Source organism: Cherax quadricarinatus, chromosome 74 (assembly GCF_038502225.1).
Source record: "Cherax quadricarinatus isolate ZL_2023a chromosome 74, ASM3850222v1, whole genome shotgun sequence".
NCBI classification, from domain to species: Eukaryota; Metazoa; Arthropoda; class Malacostraca; order Decapoda; family Parastacidae; genus Cherax; species Cherax quadricarinatus.
Window position 1 is genome coordinate 9,626,203 of NC_091365.1, and position 22,208 is coordinate 9,648,410.

General features: G+C 42.2%; 1 protein-coding gene across 1 annotated transcript in view; it reads right to left on the reverse strand.

Moving 5' to 3' along the window:
- The window catches only part of LOC128700140 (muscle calcium channel subunit alpha-1-like), a 139,395-nt gene extending 117,514 nt beyond the window's left edge, over nt 1-21,881 (reverse strand). Inside the window, exons 1-2 of the mRNA XM_070100786.1 lie at nt 21,737-21,881; nt 18,297-18,436 (exon numbers count right to left, since the gene is read on the reverse strand). Coding sequence (XP_069956887.1) covers nt 18,297-18,415 — 119 coding nt within the window. The 5' untranslated portion in view covers nt 18,416-18,436; nt 21,737-21,881. The remainder of the gene's footprint in view (nt 1-18,296; nt 18,437-21,736) is intronic.
- Between the last annotated feature and the right edge of the window lie 327 nt (nt 21,882-22,208).

Here is a 22,208-nt window from a genome sequence, read left to right on the forward strand (position 1 = left end):
TACCAGCAGGTTGGTGTGGCGACCCTGGAAATTTGAAATTATGCTAGCCAAAATTAGTGCTGAATAACTGATTGCCGGATTTGTGATGGCGGACCTGTACACACTTTGGCACAGATGCTGGCAGAGCTTGAGGGTGGTGGAAACTAGTTTCATGTTGTCCTTTTCCTATTAATCACTTAACTTGCTTGCTACACTTAATGCTACACTTTATTGCTGAACTTAACTGCTACGACTGTTTTTTTTATTTTTCGTTCACTTCACTTTCCACTAATTTACTTGCTACGCTCTTAATTAGTATTGTAAATATTGTAGAAGTATTATGCTGGTACTGCCTGGCCGAGTCCATAACCCCACACCCAGAGAGTTACCAATTTGTATTTTGAAGCATTTGGCACAAAAATATGAAAAAATTACAAAAAAATGTCTAAAAACGACAACAAATGTACTATTGTTATGGTATGCGTCACTATTATATTGTACAGTGAAACCTCGGGTTTTGGCCGTAATCCGTTCCAGGAGCTAGGCCTAAACGTGAAATGGCTGAAAGGCAAAGCAATATTTCCCATAAGAAATAATGTAAATAAAATTAATCTGTTCCAGACCCTCAAGAATATTCACAAAAAATACATTTTTTAAATAATAACTATAGTTTTATATACACACAACACAGATAAATACATATACATATATTATATAGATAAATTAAAATTTAAATAAACATTTAAAATAACATTTACTTACCTTTACTGAAGAGACTTGCTGGCATCTGGAAGATAGGGAGGAGGAAAGAGGGAGGACTTATTGTTTGGAAGGGGAATCCCCTTCCATAAAGACTTTAGGTAACAAGTCCTTATCTGGGGTTACTTCCCTTCTTTGTCTTTAAAGGCCACTAGGACCAGCTTGAGAGTCATTGGACCCCTGTCTCACAAAATAACTGTCAAGAGTGCTCTGTTTCTGGCATCTCTAAGATGTCCCTGAAGTGGGACAAGGTTTTGTCACTGAACATGTTGCAGATATGGCTTGTTTCAGCTTGATCAAGGTGGTCTTTCTCTACAAAAGCTTGCACCCTAGTCCACACTGCGCACACCTCTTTAACCCTTTTGGGGTTTTTGACATACTATTACGTCTTACGCGCCAGGGTTATTGATGTACTAGTACGCATAAATTCTAGCACCTTCAAATCAAGAGGGAAAAGGCTGGTAGGCCTAGATGCGAGAGAATGGGTCTGCGTAGTCAGCGTGTGCGGTAGGAAAAAAATTGGAGACCCAGTGGTGCATTGTGGGAATGCCATTTTAGTACACCTTATTCATCATGCCTCGCGGTAAGAAATGCCTCACTCCTCGGCGAATTGGGACACTTTTTGTTCCCCAGTGACAGTTCTAATACAGATGGAAGTGTCAGTGAAGATGACTTTCAAGATTTTGACAAGGTTGTGACTGAAACTAAAGACCATAATACCGGTAATAGTGAGGAAAATCCATATGATCCTCAACTTTGAACCTCTGGTGCTGGGCTGTCTTGTTCACATTCAGTTGTACCAGAACGAAAGAGGAAACTTGTATTTTCCCACATCCATGACTCAGATGTGAGCAATGGTAATGATGGTGATAGTGAATATGAACTTCAAGCTCTTGAAAACAGTTCCAGTAGCAAGAGTGAAGTGGAATATTCTCCAGTGAAGCATCAGTATATACGACGCTATATGCGCTCTGGTAGTGTGCCATATGCTATTCCAAGGGGAAGGAGTACATCTCGGAGTGCATCCCATGGCTGTACAACAGGAACGGATGGTGAAAATGAACATGATATTGTTGCAATTGGGATGAAAAATGTACATGCATCTGGTGGTGGTGGTGGTGGTGGTAGTGGGGGCACCAGCCATGAGGCACCAGCAGTGGGCCATGCTGCTACCCATACCGCTGACTCAGTTGAACTACTATGAAGGCCACCATCCCCCACCCACCCACAACATCCACAACCACAACCACCTGTCAATATCCAGTACCCACCAGCAGACTGCACCTGGGGTTGGCAGGAAGCTGACAATTTTGTTCCCGCTTCCCATCAGTCTGATGAAAGTCAAAGTGGAATACGGCCATCTTGTACACTTGGGAACAATGCCACTGAACTGGAATGTTTCGAGTTATTCCTTGACGAACCCCTGATGCTTTCTGGCTGGCTGGCTAGCTAGCTGGCTGGCTGGCTGGCTGGCTTGCTTTCTGACTTTCTGGCTGGCTGGCTGGCAGGATGAGAGCATAGGGTGATGTTCACTCAAAGATAAACAACGCAAGACTGGCTCACGATGCCTGCGTGGGCAGGCACGCAAGCACGGGCAGGCAGACAGGTCTGGTACACCAGCCAAAACCCGGGGCAATGGCCGAAACGCAGGACAAAATTTGGATGAAAAAAACGGGCGAAACCTGAAGCAGCCGATTCCCACGGCAGCCAAAACCCAGGGTTTCACTGTATTAATATTATTATTATAATTATTATTAGCAGTAGTAGTATGTACACCTACCATCCGACTTACGACCGAGTTCGGTTCCGAGAAACCGGTTGTAAGTCGAAATGGTCGTAAGTCAAACTTTACTACTGAATATCAGCAAAACATTTTTGTAATGACTATTTTATTGTTTTATTTTGGTATTTCATGTTTTACTTTACTTTTTATGTTGTTAGTACTGTATTTTATACTGTAAGGTTTAGGATAAACACTGTGTACAACACAAATAGTTGTTTATTTCCCAGAAATTTGGCATAAAAAACAGTCGTAAGTCGAGTGGTCGTAAGTCGAGCAGGTCGTAAGTCGGATGGTAGGTGTACGTATTATAATTATTATTATTAGTAGTAGTAGTAGTATGTTACGCCCCTCGTTTGTGAACCTTCTAGGTCAGGTATGATGTATATGTAACGGGCTTTTTCACTTAATATATTATTTCTAGCCTCATTAGTAGCTAAAATGAGGATAGAGTACAGTGGACCCCCGCATACCGTTGGCCTTACATAACGTTAAATCCACATACCGATACATTTTATCGCTAACATTTTGCCTCGCATACTGCTAAAAAACCCGCTCAACGCTATTCGTCCGAGGCGCGTCTATGTGAGGCCTGAGCCAGCCTCACATGTTCCGCCGGTGGCATTGTTTACAAGCCAGCCTCCGCGGTAACATCCAAGCATACAATCGTAACATTTCGTATTATTACAGTGTTTTTGGTGACTTTATCTGCAAAATAAGTGACCATGGGCCCAAGAAAGCTTCTAGTGCCAACCCTGTGGTAAAAAGGGTGAGAAATATTATCGAAATACTGTGGTACCATGGTCAACTGCTGATGCTGCTGCTGCTGTAGCACTGTCAGCTGCTGCTGCTGCTGTAGCACCATCAGCTGCTGCTGCTGCTGCTGCTGCTGTTGTAGTACCGTCTGCTGCTGCTGCTGTAGTACTGTCTGCTGCTGCTGTAGCATCGTCTGATGCTGCTGTAGCATCGTCTGCTGCTGCTGTAGCATCGTCTGCTGCTGCTGTAGCATCGTCTGCTGCTGCTGTAGCATCGTCTGCTGCTGCTGTAGCACTGTCAGCTGCTGCTGCTGCTGTAGCACTGTCAGCTGCTGCTGCTGCTGCTGCTGCACTGTCAGCTGCTGCTGCTGCTGCTGCACTGTCAGCTGCTGCTGCTGCTGTAGCACCGTCAGCTGCTGCTGCTGTAGCACCGTCAGCTGCTGCTGCTGCTGTAGCACCGTCAGCTCCTGCTGCTGTTGTAGTACCGTCTGCTGCTGCTGTAGCATTGTCTGCTGCTGCTGTAGCACTGTCAGCTGCTGCTGCTGCTGCTGTAGCACTGTCAGCTGCTGGTGCTGCTGTAGCACTGTCAGCTGCTGCTGCTGCTGTACCACCGTCAGCTGCTGCTGCTGTAGTACCGTCTGCTGCTGCTGCTGCTGCTGTAGTACCGTCTGCTGCTGCTGCTGCTGTAGCACCGTCTGCTGCTGCTGCTGCTGCTGTAGTACCATCTGCTGCTGCTGCTGTAGTACCATCTGCTGCTGCTGCTGCTGCTGCTGTAGTACCGTCTGCTGCTGCTGTAGCATCGTCTGCTGCTGCTGTAGCACTGTCAGCTGCTGCTGCTGTAGCACTGTCAGCTGCTGCTGCTGCTGCTGCTGTAGCACTGTCAGCTGCTGCTGCTGCTGCTGCTGTAGCACTGTCAGCTGCTGCTGCTGCTGCTGCTGCTGTAGCACTGTCAGCTGCTGCTGCTGCTGCTGCTGTAGCACCGTTGTTGGTGTGGCTTATTGAGAATACCAAGAAACAATTAACCCCAGAGGGTTAGCCACCCAGGATAACCCAAAAAAGTGTGTCATCGAAGACTGTCTAACTTATTTCCATTGGGGTCCTTAATCTTGTCTCCCAGGATGCAACCCACACCAGTCGAATAACACCCAGGTGAACAGGGAAAAACGCCTGGAACTAGTGCTCATATTGGTGAATTTAAAGCCAGCAAAGGTTGGTTTGAGAGATTTAAGAATCGCTGTTGCTGGATCAGTCAGCTGTTGCTGGATCAGTCAGCTGTTGCTGGACCAGTCAGCTGTTGCTGGATCAGTCAGCTGTTGCTGGACCAGTCAGCTGTTGCTGGATCAGTCAGCTGCTGCTGCACCACGGTCAGCTGCTGCTGCACCACGGACAGCTGCTGTTGCACCATCAGCTGTTTCTGAACATGACTCATCCCGAACCTGTCCGTCCAGCCTGAGCGCCTGCCTTGCCGTCATTGTTTACAAGCCAGGGTGGCCGGTTGCATGCATATATTCGATATATTTTGTATTATTCCATTATTTATAGTGCTTGTAACTGCTAAATAAGCCACCATGAGCCCAAAGAAAGCTTCTAGTGCCAACCCTGTGGTAAAAAGGGTGATAAATACTATCGTACCACAGTCAGCTGCTGCTGCACCACAGCTGCAGCTGCACCATGGTCAGTTGTTGCTGCGCCCAGCTGCTGCTGCACCACAGCTGTTGTTGCTGCACCACCATCAGCTGTATTACTCGAAGATGTGGAGAGAGTGTTGTTGGTGTGGCTTAACGTGAAACAATTACCGAGAAACAATTAACCCCAGAGGGTTAGCCACCCAGAATAACCCAAGAAAGTCAGTGCATCATCGAGGACTCTCTAACTTATTTCCATTGGGGTCCTTAATCTTGTCTCCCAGGATGCAACCCACACCAGTCGACTAACACCCAGGTAAACAGGGAAAAATGCCTGGAACTAGTGCTCATATTGGTGAATTTAAAGCCAGCAAAGGTTGGTTTGAGAGATTTAAGTATCGTAGTGACATACACAGTGTGATAAGGCCTGTTCTGGAAGAAAATGCCAAACAGGACCTACAGTACTCAGGAGGGAAAGGCACTCCCAGGACACACTGTCTCATCAGTCATTGCTGCATCTTCAATAAAGGTGTCATTTATTCTTCATTTAGTAGAGTAGTACATGCACAATATATATTGTGCATGTACTACTCTACTATTGTGCATGTATCCTTCTCTTTGTGTGTAGGAAAATGTATATTTCATGTGGTAAAAATTTTTTTTTCATACTTTTGGGTGTCTTGCACGGATTAATTTGATTTCCATTATTTCTTATGGGGAAAATTAATTCGCATAACAATAATTTTGCATAACAATGAGCTCTCATGAACGGATTAATATCGTTATGCGGGGGTCCACTGTACTTTACAATATTATCTGGCCTTAATTTATTTAGCTGTGTAAATAGATAGGATGTTTCGACGATATAAACTACGGGTACAGTTGTTTACTACCCGGCTGTCGTTTAGCCACTGTCCCCTCTTAATCCGAGGTGATGTCAGCCTGAGAATTCTGTTATAGGGCAGTCCACTCTCACCTTTCGTGAGAGAAGCTCCTTGATTCCTGGATTTAACCTTCTGGTCTTACACGAGGTTCCCTAGTGACCCTCCAGCACCTCGAACGGTATCAGGCAGAAACGTCTCGGACGAAGTGTGTGTCACTGTATTGGAGACGCTGGTGACTGTCCCTAGCTCTGCTAGGAGCAGGTTTAAACAGTATTGGTTCAAAGAGGACGGCGAAAAAGTCATGGGAGACAGACTCGCCTCAGAACTCCTTTAAGTGTAGAATATTCCTAATCTCGCTTAGTATATTTTGAAAGCTGAATAAGAATGAATTATTATCGAAGTGTTACGTTTTCTGTCTCATTGGGATTGAGTCAAGCAAAGTGTTATTATGTGAAGTGAATGTGTTATGATACTAGAGCCATTCAGTACTATAATCAAGACAGGATATTGTGTATTATCTTTTAAGTGAACTAAAGTGTAAATTTCATGAGTACTCTGTTTTATGGCACGACCTTTTTAAAGTTAATATAAAACCCTTCTATGGTTTATTAAGAAACTTAATAAAAAACTGGAAAGAACCATTGTGATTGTTTACTACTGAACCGTTGAATGATTCCATTTACAACAGGATATTCGGTCCTGTTTATTTGTTGCAAGAAAGGGCTAAACAGGCTTAAGTAGTTGCCCTTTACGCAACAAAATGGGGGCCTGTCCGGGATCTGTTTGATCCAAGGTCCCGGAGAAAGAGTACCTTCTGCTGGACCAGCGCCAACCCAACTTCATCATGGACGACACTGTACAGCAAATGATTGGGGAATTGACTCTAACGACGTTGGGGACCTTGTCGCTGCAGAAGTGCTGGCAGATAGCAAGACACCTCAGAGTGACTTACAATAGGCACTATACCGCAGAGACAACTCGCTCTATTATACGGAATATTCTCTTCCCCTTACAGCTGAACGTCCCTAAGGAGGTAGATTCGGACGTAGAGAGCCTCGTTTCTCAGCTCGACCACGTGTCCTTGCTAGAAGATTCAGAAGGCTCGATGGGAGCGTCGGGACTCGCTCCTGGGAAAACTCAAACCTTTTTACCCTCTGATAGAGGAACCACAACAGAACGGAGAAATAGCTAGAGACGCAGACTCACCCGCAAAGGAGGATGAGGTAAGGCAGCCTGGGGGAGGTGCTCGTCCAAAAGAGCAGCCTGCAATACTCTCTCCTTTTCCACTACTATCTAGCCCCATCTCTCAAGACCAGTTTGGGAGGATGGAGCGCCTTATACTCTTACAAACTGCTCAAATTGAGGCCCAACGTAAGCTGAATGATGAGGAGTTTAAGCAGGAGAATATACGCTACAAGCGCCAACAACAAGGTGAAGGCATTGGGAGGTCGCATGCTCATGAGAGTCCATATTTCGACATACATAGAGCGGCGTCCCTGGTGCCCAAATTTTGCGAGGCCGACTTGGACTCGTTTTTTGCCATGTTCGAGAATCAGGCTCGTGCTATGCAGTGGCCCCAGAGATACTGGGCTATGCTATTGCATACCACTTTGACAGGGAAGGCTAGGAAGTGTGCAGCTGCATTGCCTTACCATCAATATATACAGTACCAGGTCGTTAAAAAAGTGATTTTGAGAACATATGACCTGCTCCCAATAAGCTACCAGCAGGCTTTTCGTACCCTCCAGCCCAACAAAAACAGATAGCATTCGAGAGATGGCAGCGGGCCTCGAGCTGCCATACAGTAAACAGCCTGGTCCAGTTGATCCTGCAGGAAGATTTTTACAATGCCATTTTGGGAGATCTGCGCAAATTCTTGATAGATCATCAGGGTCTAGATGTAATGGAAACTGCCGCTTTGGCCGACCATTACGAAATTTCAAGTCAGCTGATTAGTGGTAAGCCTCCCAAGGAGAAGAACCCGAAGTTTAGTTCAAAGGATCGAACACCTTCATCAAGAGAAGGACTTCGCCAGAGATTCCCTCCAGAGGCAGCTGCTCATGCCTTCTCACCGCCCCGCCACGGTGTTAGATCAGTGACTAGAAGTAACAGAGAAGCTCTCCCAGCAAGAAAAGCTCTAACATGTTCCTACTGCCAGAGAAGGGGGCATAGCAGGACAATTGTTGTAAGTTGGAAAACGATACTGGAAGACAGGCTCAGGAAAGAGCCCCAATGCAGATGGTTACTTCTACGTCCCAAGGCCGAGAAGATCCAAGAACGAAGCAAGTTACCGTGGGCCAAAGAGCTTCTTCGAGATGACTAGTGCCTATGAAAGTGTCTGAGCTAAAGGTTCAGATGGCGATGAAGCCTTATTTTTCTACTGGGAGTGTTGGAATGGACGAATCTCGGGTTGTGGAGGTCAAGGTTTACCAAGACACTGGGAGTTACCTTACACTCTTGAGGAAAGGTGTCCTGCCTTTAACCGACCTAACTTATACCAAGATGGACGTACTCCTAGAAGCCTATGGTGGGAATGTTTCTAGGGTCCCTCTTCACAAGATATACCTAAAGGTTGACGGCTACGAAGGTATGCTGCTGTGGGTATATCGGAAGGTTTCCCGATCAAATCAGTAGATCTACTGATAGGGAATGATTTAAGCCTAGAAGGAATTAGTAAAGAGCCGGTGGTCATAGATAATGCCTCAAGCGATAATTATGCGCTTGAAGTTTGCGGAAAGGAACCATCTTTATTCCCTCTCGGAATCGTCACGAGAGCCATGGCCCGGTCCCGACATTCTTCTCCAGTGAGAAGAGAAGATCATGCGGATATGGGATTAAATTTGTTATTCAGTGAAACCCATCTACCTAAGTCCAAAGATACAGAACCTGCCAAGTTCTCTTCACATCTAGACTCACCTGGCACCAAAACCCTTTGGCCGGAAGACTTAATACAGGGGCAACGGGAAGACCCATCTCTAGCAGGGATAAAGAAGTTAGTAGTGTCAAAGAACGAAGAGGAAAGACTGGAGGACTGTTTTTACTATCAGGGGGAGATATTGATGAAAAAATCCACGATTAGAGGTTCCCTAGGTGACTCTTCGCCTAGGGTTAGATGTGTATTAGTTTTGCCAGCGATTTTCCGAGAACTTGCCCTGGGTGTTGCCCACAACAGTCCCATGGGGGGGCATCTGGGCATAAGGAAGACAATAGGAAAATTGTCAAAATACTTTTACTGGCCAAAAATGAGAGAGACCGTGGTGGATCACTTGCATCATTGTCGGGTATGCCAAGTGGTGGGCAAGCCCGCGCATACTCTTCCAGCTCCACTTATCCCCATCACATCAGACGGAGAACCGTTTGCCTGCCTGATTACTGATTGTGTGGGCCCGCTTCCCAAAACCAAGCTTGGGAACCAATTCTTGTTTACAATCATGGACTCTGCAACCAGGTACCCAGAGGCCATACCCATGAGAAGGATAAATGCTAGGACCATAGTACGAGCTTTGGTCAGGTTTTTCTCTCGTGGGGTTGCCCTATGAAATCCAGTCGGACCAGGGCTCCAATTTTACCTCAAAGATCTTCAAAGAAGCCTTGTCGCGTCTGGGAGTAAAGTCACTACGGGCTACCAGTTATCGACCCCAATCCCAGGGAGCCCTAGAAAGGTTCCATCGTACCCTGAAGATGATGCTACGTTCTTATTGCGAGCAGTTCAGCAAAGATTGGGACGAAGGTCTTCCATTTCTTCTCTTAGCAATAAGAGAAAGTGAACAAGAGAGTTTGGGCTACAGCCCATTCGAGCTGATATACGGCCACACTGTACGCGGTCCCCTAGCTGTGTTAAAGGACGTGTGGACCGGGTGCTCTAAACCAACTTTACAAGTCTCTCCTGATTTGATGCAAGAACATCTAGCCTTCACAAGAGATTTAGCTTCATGGAACTTAGTCAAAGCCCAGACTACGATGAAGGAACATTATGATAAGCGTGCAGCACCACGTACATTTCAAGCAGGAGACCAAGTACTAGCACAGAAGTTAGTTCCGGGACACTCCTTGACACCGAGATATGAAGGACCGATGGAGGTGGTTAAAAGATTGAGTGAAGTGAACTACCAAGTACGAACACCAGGAATGAGGAAATCGACCCACACCTACCACATTAACCAGCTGAAGAGATACTACGGGAAACCTGTTCCCACCACTCCTGTCATCCCTATTCCTGCGGAAGAAGATTGCTCATGAGGGATAGAAATCCGCCTCCAAAATTTGGAAGTACTCCAAGCCTTGGACACTTTCCTGAGTGACCTTAGCGCCAACAGAGTGAAAGAGTTAAGAAACTGATAGAGCGGTTCCCAATGCTATTTGGGGACATTCCCAAACGTTGTATGTTGGGAACCCATGATGTAGATGTCCGAGGCGCTGCCCCGATTAAACAAGCTCCATACCGCCTAAGTCCAGTCAAGCACAAAATTTTGCAGGAAGAAATAGATTTTCTGCTGTCTAATGGACTTATTGCACTTAGTCAGAGTCCCTGGGCCTCGCCCTCTATTTTGGTCCCGAAATCAGACGGGACATATCGGATGTGCACTGACTATAGGAAGGTGAATGCTGTCACAGTGCCGGATGGTTACCCATTGCCGCGGGTAGATGACTTAATTGACCGAGTATCTGGAGCAAAGTTTGTGAGCCGTTTGGACTTGGCGAGAGGTTACTACCAGGTTCCTCTGACCTCCCGAGCCCAGGAGATTTCAGCCTTTACTGTACATGGGGGGTTTGTATAACTATCTAGTGACCCCTTTCGGCCTCTGCAACGCGGCTTCCACCTTCCAACGACTGATGAACCAACTTACCCATGGCCTTGAGGGAGTAGAGGCCTACCTGGATGATCTTGTGATTGTCAGTGATGACTGGGAGTTGCATCTGTCCCGACTAGAGGCCCTGTTTCAAGAACTGGAGAAGTATAATTTCACGGTTAACCTAGCAAAATGCAAATTCGGACAGGCTACGATAAAGTATTTAGGGTTTAAGATAGGGCAGGGTACGGTCGCACCTTTGAATGTTAAAGTTAAGGCCATTACAGAATTTCTGGTACCTCTGGACAGAAAAGGGGTTCAACGGTTTTTAGGCATGGCCAGCTATTATAGAAGGTTTTGCCCGAACTTTGCACAAGTGGCAGCTCCACTCTGTGAACTCACTAGTGCTTAAGTTAAATTTAATTGGACTGCTGAGTGTGATCTAGCTTTCCTAAGGCTAAAACGTTTACTTAATTCTACCCCGGTTTTGCGTAGCCCCGATTTTGACATCCACTTTTTTCTGCATATTGATGCCAATAGCTATGCAGTCGGAGCTGTGTTGCTGCAGCCGTCGACAGCCCCTGATGTTCTCCATCACATAGCTTATTATTCCTCTAAATTAAAATCCCATCAAAGAAGCTATGCCACAGTAGAAAAAGAGACATTAGTTTTAGTATTGGCCCTTGAACATTTTGATGTATACGTCAGAACTTCTCCTCATAAAGTCACTATCTTTTCAGATCATAATCCCCTTACTTTCATTAACTCCATGAAGTCTAGGAATGCAAGGATACAAAGATGGGCTCTCCGTATCCAGCCCTTTTCTATAAAAATCTTGCACATAAAGGGTAAGCATAATGTTATAGCAGACGCATTATCCCGTCCTTAAGAGTTTAGAAGTAGTAGGAACTGAAGCTAGGGTCTCAACCTATTCTTTTTATCTTGTTTAATATTTCAATTTTTCATCTGCAGTTGTGTGCTTGCTCTAATGATTGCAGAACAAAGAGCTGTAGGCCTAATTGCTATTCACTGAAACTTTCAACTTCGGCTGGCCCTACTGAGGAAAGACAGTGAATCCCAAGATCACCTGATACTAAAGAGTCATGAGGTGACGACGTGGGACTTATGTCCTCTTCCTGATCCACTCTGAGACATGGTGTCGTGAGGAAGATTGGGATATGAAGACTCACAAGAATAACTAGAATATTGTAGGGAGAAAGATGTTACTATTTGTCAAGAAAGGTTTTTAGTGATAATCCTGTTTGATAGGTGAACTATTGTTTAGTTGATTGTTTTTCTTGGTGCAACATTTGGTCGTATGGGGGGGGGGTGTTACGCCCCTCGTTTGTGAACCTTCTAGGTCAGGTATGATGTATATGTAACAGGCTTTTTCACTTAATATTATATTATTTCTAGCCTCATTAGTAGCTAAAATGAGGATAGAGTACTTTATAATATTACCTGGCCTTAATTTATTTAGCTGTGTAAATAGATAGGATGTTTCGACGATGTAAACTACGGGTACAGTTATTTACTACCCGGCTGTCATTTAGCCACTGTCCCCTCTTAATCCGAGGTGACGTCAGCCTGAGAATTCTGTTATAGGGCAGTCCACTCTCACCTTTCGTGAGAGAAGCTCCTTGATTCCTGGATTTAACCTTCTGGTCTTACATGAGGTTCCCTAGTGACCCTCCAGCACCTCGAACGGTATCAGACAGAAACGTCTCGGACGAAGTGTGTCGCTGTATTGGAGACTCTGATGATTGTCCCTAGCTCTGCTAGGAGCGGGTTTAAACAGTATTAGTTCAAAGAGGACGGGGAAAAAGTCATGGGAGACAGACTCGCCTCAGAACTCCTTCAAGTGTAGAATATTCCTAATCTCGCTTAGGATATTTTGAAAGTCGAATAAGAATGAATTATCTTAGTGTTACGTTTTCTGTCTCACTGGGATTGAGTCAAGCAAAGTGTTATTATGTGAAGTGAATGTGTTATGATACTAGAGCCATTCAGTACTATAATCAAGACAGGATATTGTGTATTATCTTTTAAGTGAACTAAAGTGTAAATTTCATGAGTACTCTGTTTTATGGTGCGACCTTTTTAAAGTTAATATAAAACCCTTCTATGGTTTATTAAGAAACTTAATAAAAAACGGAAAGAACCATTGTGATTGTTTACTACTGAACCCCTGAATGATTCCATTTAGAACAGGATATTCGGTCCTGTTTATTTGTTGCAAGAAAGGGCTAAACAGGCTTAAGTAGTTGCCCTTTACGCAACATAGTACATACATACATTTTATTAATAGTAGTAATAGTACATATAATAATTATTATTATTCTTAGTACGTACATATTATACTGTAATAATAATTATTAGTACGTATGAATAATTAGTATTATTATTAATTTAGGGAACCGGAGCACAGATCCAATTCCCTAGATCAAGAGCCCATCGCCATTCTTTTTTTTTTTTTTTAACAAGTCGGCCGTCTCCCACCGAGGCAGGGTGACCCAAAAAAGAAAGAAAATCCCCAAAAAGAAAATGCTTTCATCATCATTCAACACTTTCACCACACTCACACATAATCACTGTTTTTGCAGAGGTGCTCAGAATACAACAGTTTAGAAGCATATACGTATAAAGATACACAACATATCCCTCCAAACTGCCAATATCCCAAACCCCTCCTTTAAAGTGCAGGCATTGTACTTCCCATTTCGAGGACTCAAGTCCGACTATATGAAAATAACTGGTTTCCCTGAATCCCTTCACTAAATATTACCCTGCTCACACTCCAACAGATCGTCAGGTCCCAAGTACCATTCGTCTCCATTCACTCCTATCTAACACGCTCACGCACGCTTGCTGGAAGTCCAAGCCCCTTGCCCACAAAACCTCCTTTACCCCCTCTCTCCAGCCCTTTCGAGGACGACCCCTACCTCGCCTTCCTTCCCCTATAGATTTATATGCTTTCCATGTCATTCTACTTTGATCCATTCTCTCTAAATAACCAAACCACCTCAACAACCCCTCTTCTGCCCTCTGACTAATACTTTTATTAACTCCACACCTCCTAATTTCCACACTCCGAATTTTCTGCATAATATTTACACCACACATTGCCCTTAGACAGGACATCTCCACTGCCTCCAACCGTCTCCTCGCTGCTGCATTTACCACCCAAGCTTCACACCCATATAAGAGTGATGGTACTACTATACTTTCATACATTCCCTTCTTTGCCTCCATAGATAACGTTTTTTGACTCCACATATACCTCAATGCACCACTCGCCTTTTTTCCCTCATCAATTCTATGATTAACCTCATCCTTCATAAATCCATCTGGCGACAAGTCAACTCCCAAGTATCTGAAAACATTCACTTCTTCCATACTTCTCCTCCCCAATTTGATATCCAATTTTTCTTTATCTAAATCATTTGATACCCTCATCACCTTGCTCTTTTCTATGTTCACTTTCAACTTTCTACCTTTACACACATTCCCAAACTCATCCACTAACCTTTGCAATTTTTCTTTAGAATCTCCCATAAGCACAGTATCATCAGCAAAAAGTAACTGTGTTAATTCCCATTTTGAATTTGATTCCCCATAATTTAATCCCACCCCTCTCCCGAACACCCTAGCATTTACTTCTTTTACAACCCCATCTATAAATATATTAAACAACCATGGTGACATTACACATCCCTGTCTAAGACCTACTTTTACCGGGAAGTAGTCTCCCTCTCTTCTACACACCCTAACCTGAGCCTCACTATCCTCATAGAAACTCTTTACAGCATTTAGTAACTTACCACCTATTCCATATACTTGCAACATCTGCCACATTCCTCCCCTATCCACTATCATATGCCTTTTCTAAATCCATAAATGCAATAAAAACTTCCCTACCTTTATCTAAATACTGTTCACATACATGCTTCAATGTAAAAACTTGATTTACACATCCCCTACCCACTCTGAAACCTCCTTGCTCATCCGCAATCCTACATTCTGTCTTACCTCTAATTCTTTCAATTATAACCCTACCGTACACTTTTCCTGGTATACTCAATAAACTTATTCCTCTATAATTTTTACAATCTCTTTTGTCCCCTTTCCCTTTATATAAAGGGACTATACATGCTCTCCGCCAATCCCTAGGTACCTTCCCCTCTTTCTTACATTTATTAAACACAAGTACCAACCACTCCAACACTATATCCCCCCCTGCTTTTAACATTTCTGTCATGATCCCATCAGTTCCAGCTGCTTTACCTCCTTTCATTCTACGTAATGCCTCGCGTACCTCCCCCACACTTACATTCTGCTCTTCTTCACTCCTAAAAGATGATAAACCTCCCTGACCAGTGCATGAAATTACAGTCTCCCTTTCTTCCTCAACATTTAAAAGTTCCTCAAAATATTCTCGCCATCTACCTAATACCTCCCTCTCCCATCTACTAACTCCCCTACTCTGTTTTTAACTGACAAATCCATACTTTCCCTAGGCTTTCTTAACTTGTTTAACTCACTCCAAATTTTTTTCTTATTTTCATTAAAATTTCTTGACAGTGCCTCTCCCACTCTATCATCTGCTCTCCTTTTGCACTCTCTCACCACTCTCTTCACCTTTCTTTTACTCTCCATATACTCTGCTCTTCTTATAACACTTCTGCTTTGTAAAAACCTCTCATTAGCTAACTTTTTCTCTTTTATCACACCCTTTACTTCATCATTCCACCAATCACTCCTCTTTCCACCTGCCCCCACCCTCCTATAACCACAAACTTCTCCCCCACATTCTAATACTGCATTTTTAAAACTATTCCAACCCTCTTCAACCCCCCCCCCCCACTACTCATCTTTGCACTAGCCCACCTTTCTGCCAACAGTCGCTTATATCTCCCCCGAACTTCCTCCTCCCTTAGTTTATACACTTTCACCTCCCTCTTACTTGTTGTTGCCACCTTCCTCTTTTCCCATCTACCTCTTACTCTAACTGTAGCTACAACTAAATAATGATCCGATATATCAGTTGCCCCTCTATAAACATGTACATCCTGGAGCCTACCCATCAACCTTTTATCCACCAATACATAATCTAACAAACTACATTCATTACGTGCTACATCATACCTTGTATATTTATTTATCCTCTTTTTCATAAAATATGTATTACTTATTACCAAATCTCTTTCTACACATAGCTCAATTAAAGGCTCCCCATTTACATTTATCCCTGGCACCCCAAATTTACCTACTACTCCCTCCATAACATTTTTACCCACTTTAGCATTGAAATCCCCAACCACCATTACTCTCACACTTGATTCAAAACTCCCCACGCATTCACTCAACATTTCCCAAAATCTCTCTCTCTCTCCTCTACACTTCTTTCTTCTCCAGGTGCATACACGCTTACTATAACCCACTTTTCACATCCAATCTTTATTTTACTCCACATAATCCTTGAATTAATACATTTATAGTCCCTCTTTTCCTGCCATAGCTTATCCTTCAACATTATTGCTACTCCTTCTTTAGCTCTAACTCTATTTGAAGGGGGCAGTAGGGCAAAATCTGTAACTTTGTTGTTTACTGTCCGATTTTCTCCAGTTTTGGTACACAAGACAAAGTCGTTTCACTCTTTCTTGAAAATATTTATCAAAAATATACCTCAAACAACAACTGAGAAATGACTGATTTACTGAAAATGCCCTTGTGGCCAAGCTTTCTCTTATATGGGACTACGTAAGGTTGTTTGGACAGTTGGTGCCGAGAGAACAATGCTTATACTAATATTCGTTGAGCCCTTTACTCTAAATAAACTTATCTTTATTTCACAAAAGAATAAAGTTTGTTAGTTCCTGGAATATTGCAAAAAAATCTGCCCTTTACTCCCACATAACTCCCAAAGTATTTGGAATATTTCCAAAATTTGCTCACCGAAAAACGGAGAAATCATTATTCTACAACTTTTGTGAGTATTATATTCCATTTAATTCAGTAATAAAGCAAAAAGCTTGGCCATTAGGTGAATAAGTTACTTCCGAGATATCGGCCGAGAGCGCCGGCCGGCCCCAGTCTCAAAAAAAAAAAAAAAAATTTCGCGAAAATCGCGTTTGTTTGGGTGTATCTCTTAGTAAACTGATGTTCTAGTGCAGTTAGCCTCTTCAAAACACCGTTTTCTCTTACTCAGACGACAGGGTGACCAGTTACACTTTTATATCGAAATATTCCCGATAATCTCTGGGCCATATTATGGCCTATTTTATTCAGTCTAGAGTATATAACATGTTTGTATGTTATTTAGAGTGTTTATTATACCATATTAGATCAATTCTGATAGACAAATAAGCTGTAGAGTTGATATATAAGCTGATATAAGCGTAATAATGGGTGATTCCTGGCTGGTACCTCGGGAGCAGGAACACTGCTGATCGTTCCCATCTGGTTCCCAGCTGTCACTAAGTCTGCCGATAAGCTCCACCTACTGTTTTATGATGCCAAATAGTCAGTTATTATATTAGAAAGAATAATGCAAGAAAAGGTGATAAAAAACAAGGAAACAACTCCGAAATATATATGGGCCGTGAGCAGACTCGGTACCAACATCGCCGTCACCATACCTGATATAAATGACTATAATTTCTTGTAGAAACGTCGTAGAACATTCATTCTGGTACCATTGTGTTGCCAAAGAGTTGAGCTATTTTTCAGTATATAAAACTCAATTTCCATATTTTTTCGATTTTTCGGTGAGCGCGCGCGGAAATTTGCCCCTGACCTAATCCCATTTATTCCTGTCCATTGAAACTCTCCCACCCCCTTCAGCTTCGTTTCACTTAAAGCCAGGACATCCAGCTTCTTCTCATTCATAACATCCACAATCATCTCTTTCTTATCATTTGCACAATATCCACGCACATTCAGACTTCACCATGTACATACTAATAATAAGAATAATAATTATTGTTATAATAATAATAATATGCAATAACAGTAAGGAGAAATTCAGAAGGCGGCCAGTAGTTGGCGCCACAATCAGCACAAAACATTGGTAACAGCTACCACTTTTCACATGTCTAGACTTTAGTAGTCTATAAGTGTATTAGGTTAAGTCTGCCCGAAATGCCTCGGCATGATAGTGGCTTTCTTTGCTCCTATCATATAGTATGTAAACACACCTTTGCAAAGAAATAAATATTTTATTTATTTATTTATTTAAGGAACCTCCCATGAGGGGGAAGTTCACATCCTGAAATTTCGTTCATATCCAGAAGCAAAAAATCGACCGGGCGACTGTTCGTATCCTGAAAAATTCGCATGGTGGAGCATTCGTAAGCCAAGGTTCAACTGTACATGGGAAAATGTGGTTCAAACTAGATGAAAAAATTATTTAAGAGTTTCTTACCAGTGTTATATTATACAGAGAGGTTGCAGTTTCTATTAAAGTTTCATGGAACCTGAAAATGTGTGTACTGGATTTGAAAAAGAATAACTACAGTCAATGGTAAGTATCATATTTTAATTCTGTTTTCATTTTTTTCCAATTTGTGTTTGAACATCATTATGCCTCACACGCTGATTATCATAGATTCTCCATTTTCCACTGAAGGAAAATGCAATACCTAATACCCCTATTCAATTCTATGCATGCCCAAATTTCTATAATTACATATATTATGGTACTGTAACACCATTTAGCAACTTACCCTATGACGACAATGAGGAAATCTAAAGTATTCCATACACTTCTTATATAAGCTCCTGGATGGAGGACAAACCCGTATGCTATGATCTTCATAAAGCACTCAAGTGTGAAGATCACCATGAAGATAATCTCAATTTGTTCCTGTCAAGAAAAGACTAGTTACTACAAACATTTAGCACATAAACTGATATTAGCTAGTACTGTACATGGACATCAGCTAGCACAGCACTCCTCAAAGTGGTGGTCCATGAACCACAGCCAATCACCAGTCCTCAGTACAACAAGTCCACTGTTTAATAAAAAGCAGGCTTACCTTTTTCATTATCTATTACTAATATTTTGCTTATTTTTCTCAACTGAATGCAATATTCTAAAATTCTCATTATAAATAAGAAGTTTTCCCATTCCTCTCCTTTAATATCTCCAAGTTCGAAACATTACACTGGTCCCTGGCACACTGAAAAACAAATCACCCATTCAATAAACTGGAAAGTTTGAGAAGCACCGAGCTAGCACAGAGAGGTATCAGTGCATGTACTTGAAAAGAATATCAGTTAGTACATGCATGGATATCATGTAGAACTAACGTTTTCAAGCTTTATGCATAATTACGAAACCTATAAAAAATAGAACCTTGGCCAAAAGTTAAAATGTCAGTGATACAAACCTAGAGTTTACCTGGAGAGAGTTTCGGGGGTCAACGCCCCCGCGGCCCGGTCTGTGACCAGGCCTCCTGGTGGATCAGAGCCTGATCAACCAGGCTGTTACTGCTGGCTGCACGCAAACCAACGTACGAGCCACAGCCCGGCTGATCAGGAACCGACTTTGCAAACAGTAATAATACAATTTATGCCACTATATTTAATACAGTATATGAAATGTATATCAAAAATTAAAAGAATTTCACAAATATGATAATACTATCATTGGGGAATAAAGGCAGTTTATGTTCATTGTATGCTATATTATCATGTTTCTTCATTCAATTATTACTGTGCTTCTGTACTATTTCAGATAAATGTTGTAATGTGTCAAATAAAGCTTCATCAATAACACTTTTTTAGGTTTGAACCAATGAATTCTGACATGGAAGCTCTCAGTTCACTATACTGAAGTGGAAATAAGATTCGAGTTGAGAAATTTAGACTACAAGAAAATTAAAGATATTCTACTTTTACTGAACAACTTATCAAAGAATTTTAATACCAGTACTTTCATACTTCCACAACATGGTGATAAAAACTACAATATTTGTTTATCATTTAATCCCATCTGACAGAAAGAATAAAAAAATAACGTTAATTGCAGAATTAAAGTTTTCAATGCAAAATAATTAGAAATGAGTAACTTCAAAGTTATTATGTTAAGTTTGGTACTGATGTCGGATTCAGTTCGGCTAGGACTGGATGCTGGTTAGGTAGGATTGCTGGTTAAGTTAGGTAGGCATGCTAGTTAAGTTAGGTATGGATACTGGTTAGGTTAAGTTAGGTACAGATGCTGGTTAAGTTAGGTATGGATATTATTTAGGTTTGGTAGGGATACTGGTCAGGTTAGGTACAGATGTTGGTTAAGTATGGATGCTGGTTATGTTAGGTTAGGTGCGGCTGCTGGTTAGGTTAGGTACAAATGCTGGTTAGGTTAAGTCAGGTACAGATGCTGGTTAGGTTAGGTACTGATGCTGGTTAGGTTAGGCACTGATGCTGGTTAGGTTAGGCACTGATGCTGGTTAGGTTAGGTACTGATGCTGGTTAGGTTAGGTATGGATGTTGATTAGGTTAAGTTAGGTATGGATGATGGTTAGGTTAAGTTAGGTACAGATGCTGGTTAATTTAGGTGTGAATGCAGGTTAGGTTAAACTAGGCATGGATGCTGGTTAGGTTAGGTATGGATGCAGGTTTGGTTAAGCTAGGCATGGATGCTGGTTAGGTTAGGTATGGATGCCATATAGATTAAGCTAGGCAGGGATGCTGGTTAGGTTAAGTTAGGTATGGATGCTGGTTAGGTTAAGTTAGGTATGGATGCTGGTTAGTTTAGGGTAGGTATGGATGCTGGTTAGGTTAGGTAAGGTTAGGTATGGATGCTGGTTAGGTTAGGTTTGGGTTAGGTTAGGTATGGATGCTGGTTAGTTTAGGTATGGATGCTAGTTAAGTCAAGCTAGGCATGGATTCTGGTTAGGTTAAGTTAGGTATGGATGCTAGTAAGGTTAGGTATGGATGCTGGTTAAGTTAGGTTAGGTATGGATGGTGGTTTGGTTAGGTTAGGTAAGGTTAGGTATGGATGCTGGTTAGGTTAAGGTAGGTACAGATGCTGGATAGGCTAGGTATGGATACTGATTAGGTTTGGTGGTTAGGTTAAGTATGGATGCTGGTTAAGTTAGGTATGGATCCTGGTTGCTAGGTTAGGTGAAGTTAGGTATGGATGCTGGTAAAGTTAGGTAATATTGAGTAGGCATGAATGTTGGTTAGGTTAGGTTAGAAGGTATTTTTAACTACTCACCAGTCATTTTTATCTGTGCCACTGTAACCTAAGATTGTATCAGCTATTACTATACATACACGGGTATCAACTTACCAATCTTTGGGCTAATACAATTATCACACACACACGTGCATAAATATTTAATGACATCCTAGTTTATTTTAAAGTTATTTGCACAACTAAAAAAATGTTAAATATACAAACACTTTAAAGGTTAAACTGCTGTACGAAAAATAAATGATGATTGTTTTCATATTCAAAGGGAAATACTAAATCTGCAATGATCAAAGCACTGGGAATGGGGTTAATTTGGTTTGATCCGAGGAAAGGAGATGGTATCTCCAACTCGCTGTCCCCTCAGAGGTTCTTTGATGTTGACGAGGGGATTTTGATAAGTTATTTCACTTGTCTTCACCTTAACTTGCACTAATTCTGACTGACTTCCATTTCCCATGTGCTGTAGGTATTTAAGTTTATTTAGGTACTTACTACGATTACATTCATGGGGGTAGAGCTAATTCCGTGTGAGTTATATAACGCCTAGGGAAATGGAACCTAACCTAACTGGATTCAGGGAGCTGATGCAGTTAAGGTTATTTAGGTACAGGTATATATAAGTAAAATTATCAAACACAGTAACATGCGCGTAAATTGCCTAAAATTAGTGATTTATTTCCATCGGGGGTCCTTGTAAGTCCAAGAAGCCCTTGGATCAAAAGTCCCCTCACTAGCATCAAGAAATCTCTCTTGAGGGGTTACTTGGCTACAACTATTCAATTTTTAGACTATCATAATTGTCTTATATAATAATATGTAAATCACCTAGGATAGACCCCTCCCCCCCCCAAAAAAAAAAAAAGAAAGGCCATAGTGACTTAGTTTCCATTTCCAATGGCCCCTATGGCTTCGGTACCTCCCTTCCCCAATTCATTGGATGTCCTAAATCAACTTAAGTATACTTACTAATTGTGCATTTGTGGCATTGGAGTCTGAGTTTGGGTAGGGTGTGTAGACTGCTAACGCTACGCAGTTGGCGAAGATGGTGAACAAGATGAACCATTCGAAGGGTCTGGAAATTATATATTTAAGGAAAAAACCACATGCCGGAATAATTAAGTTTATTCAGGTATAGGTATAGTTACATAAATTATCATACATAGGAGCATATACATTTATGTGTAGTCATTTCGGTACGGGTAAACCTAAGTACAATGATCATTCACAATGTAAACTACTAAGGATAGCCCAAAACGTCAGTGACTAGTTTCCTTGGGATCCTTGAACAGTCACGTATTACAAAAAAGTCAGTTGAAGTGCAAGGTCAACCAGGCTATGTGGACCTATAAAGAAAAAAACATGCGATCCCTGTTCTTCTTCCCGTCTTCCTCCAGCTCCCTGACACACAGATGATGATCAAACTAAATGCAAATTATGT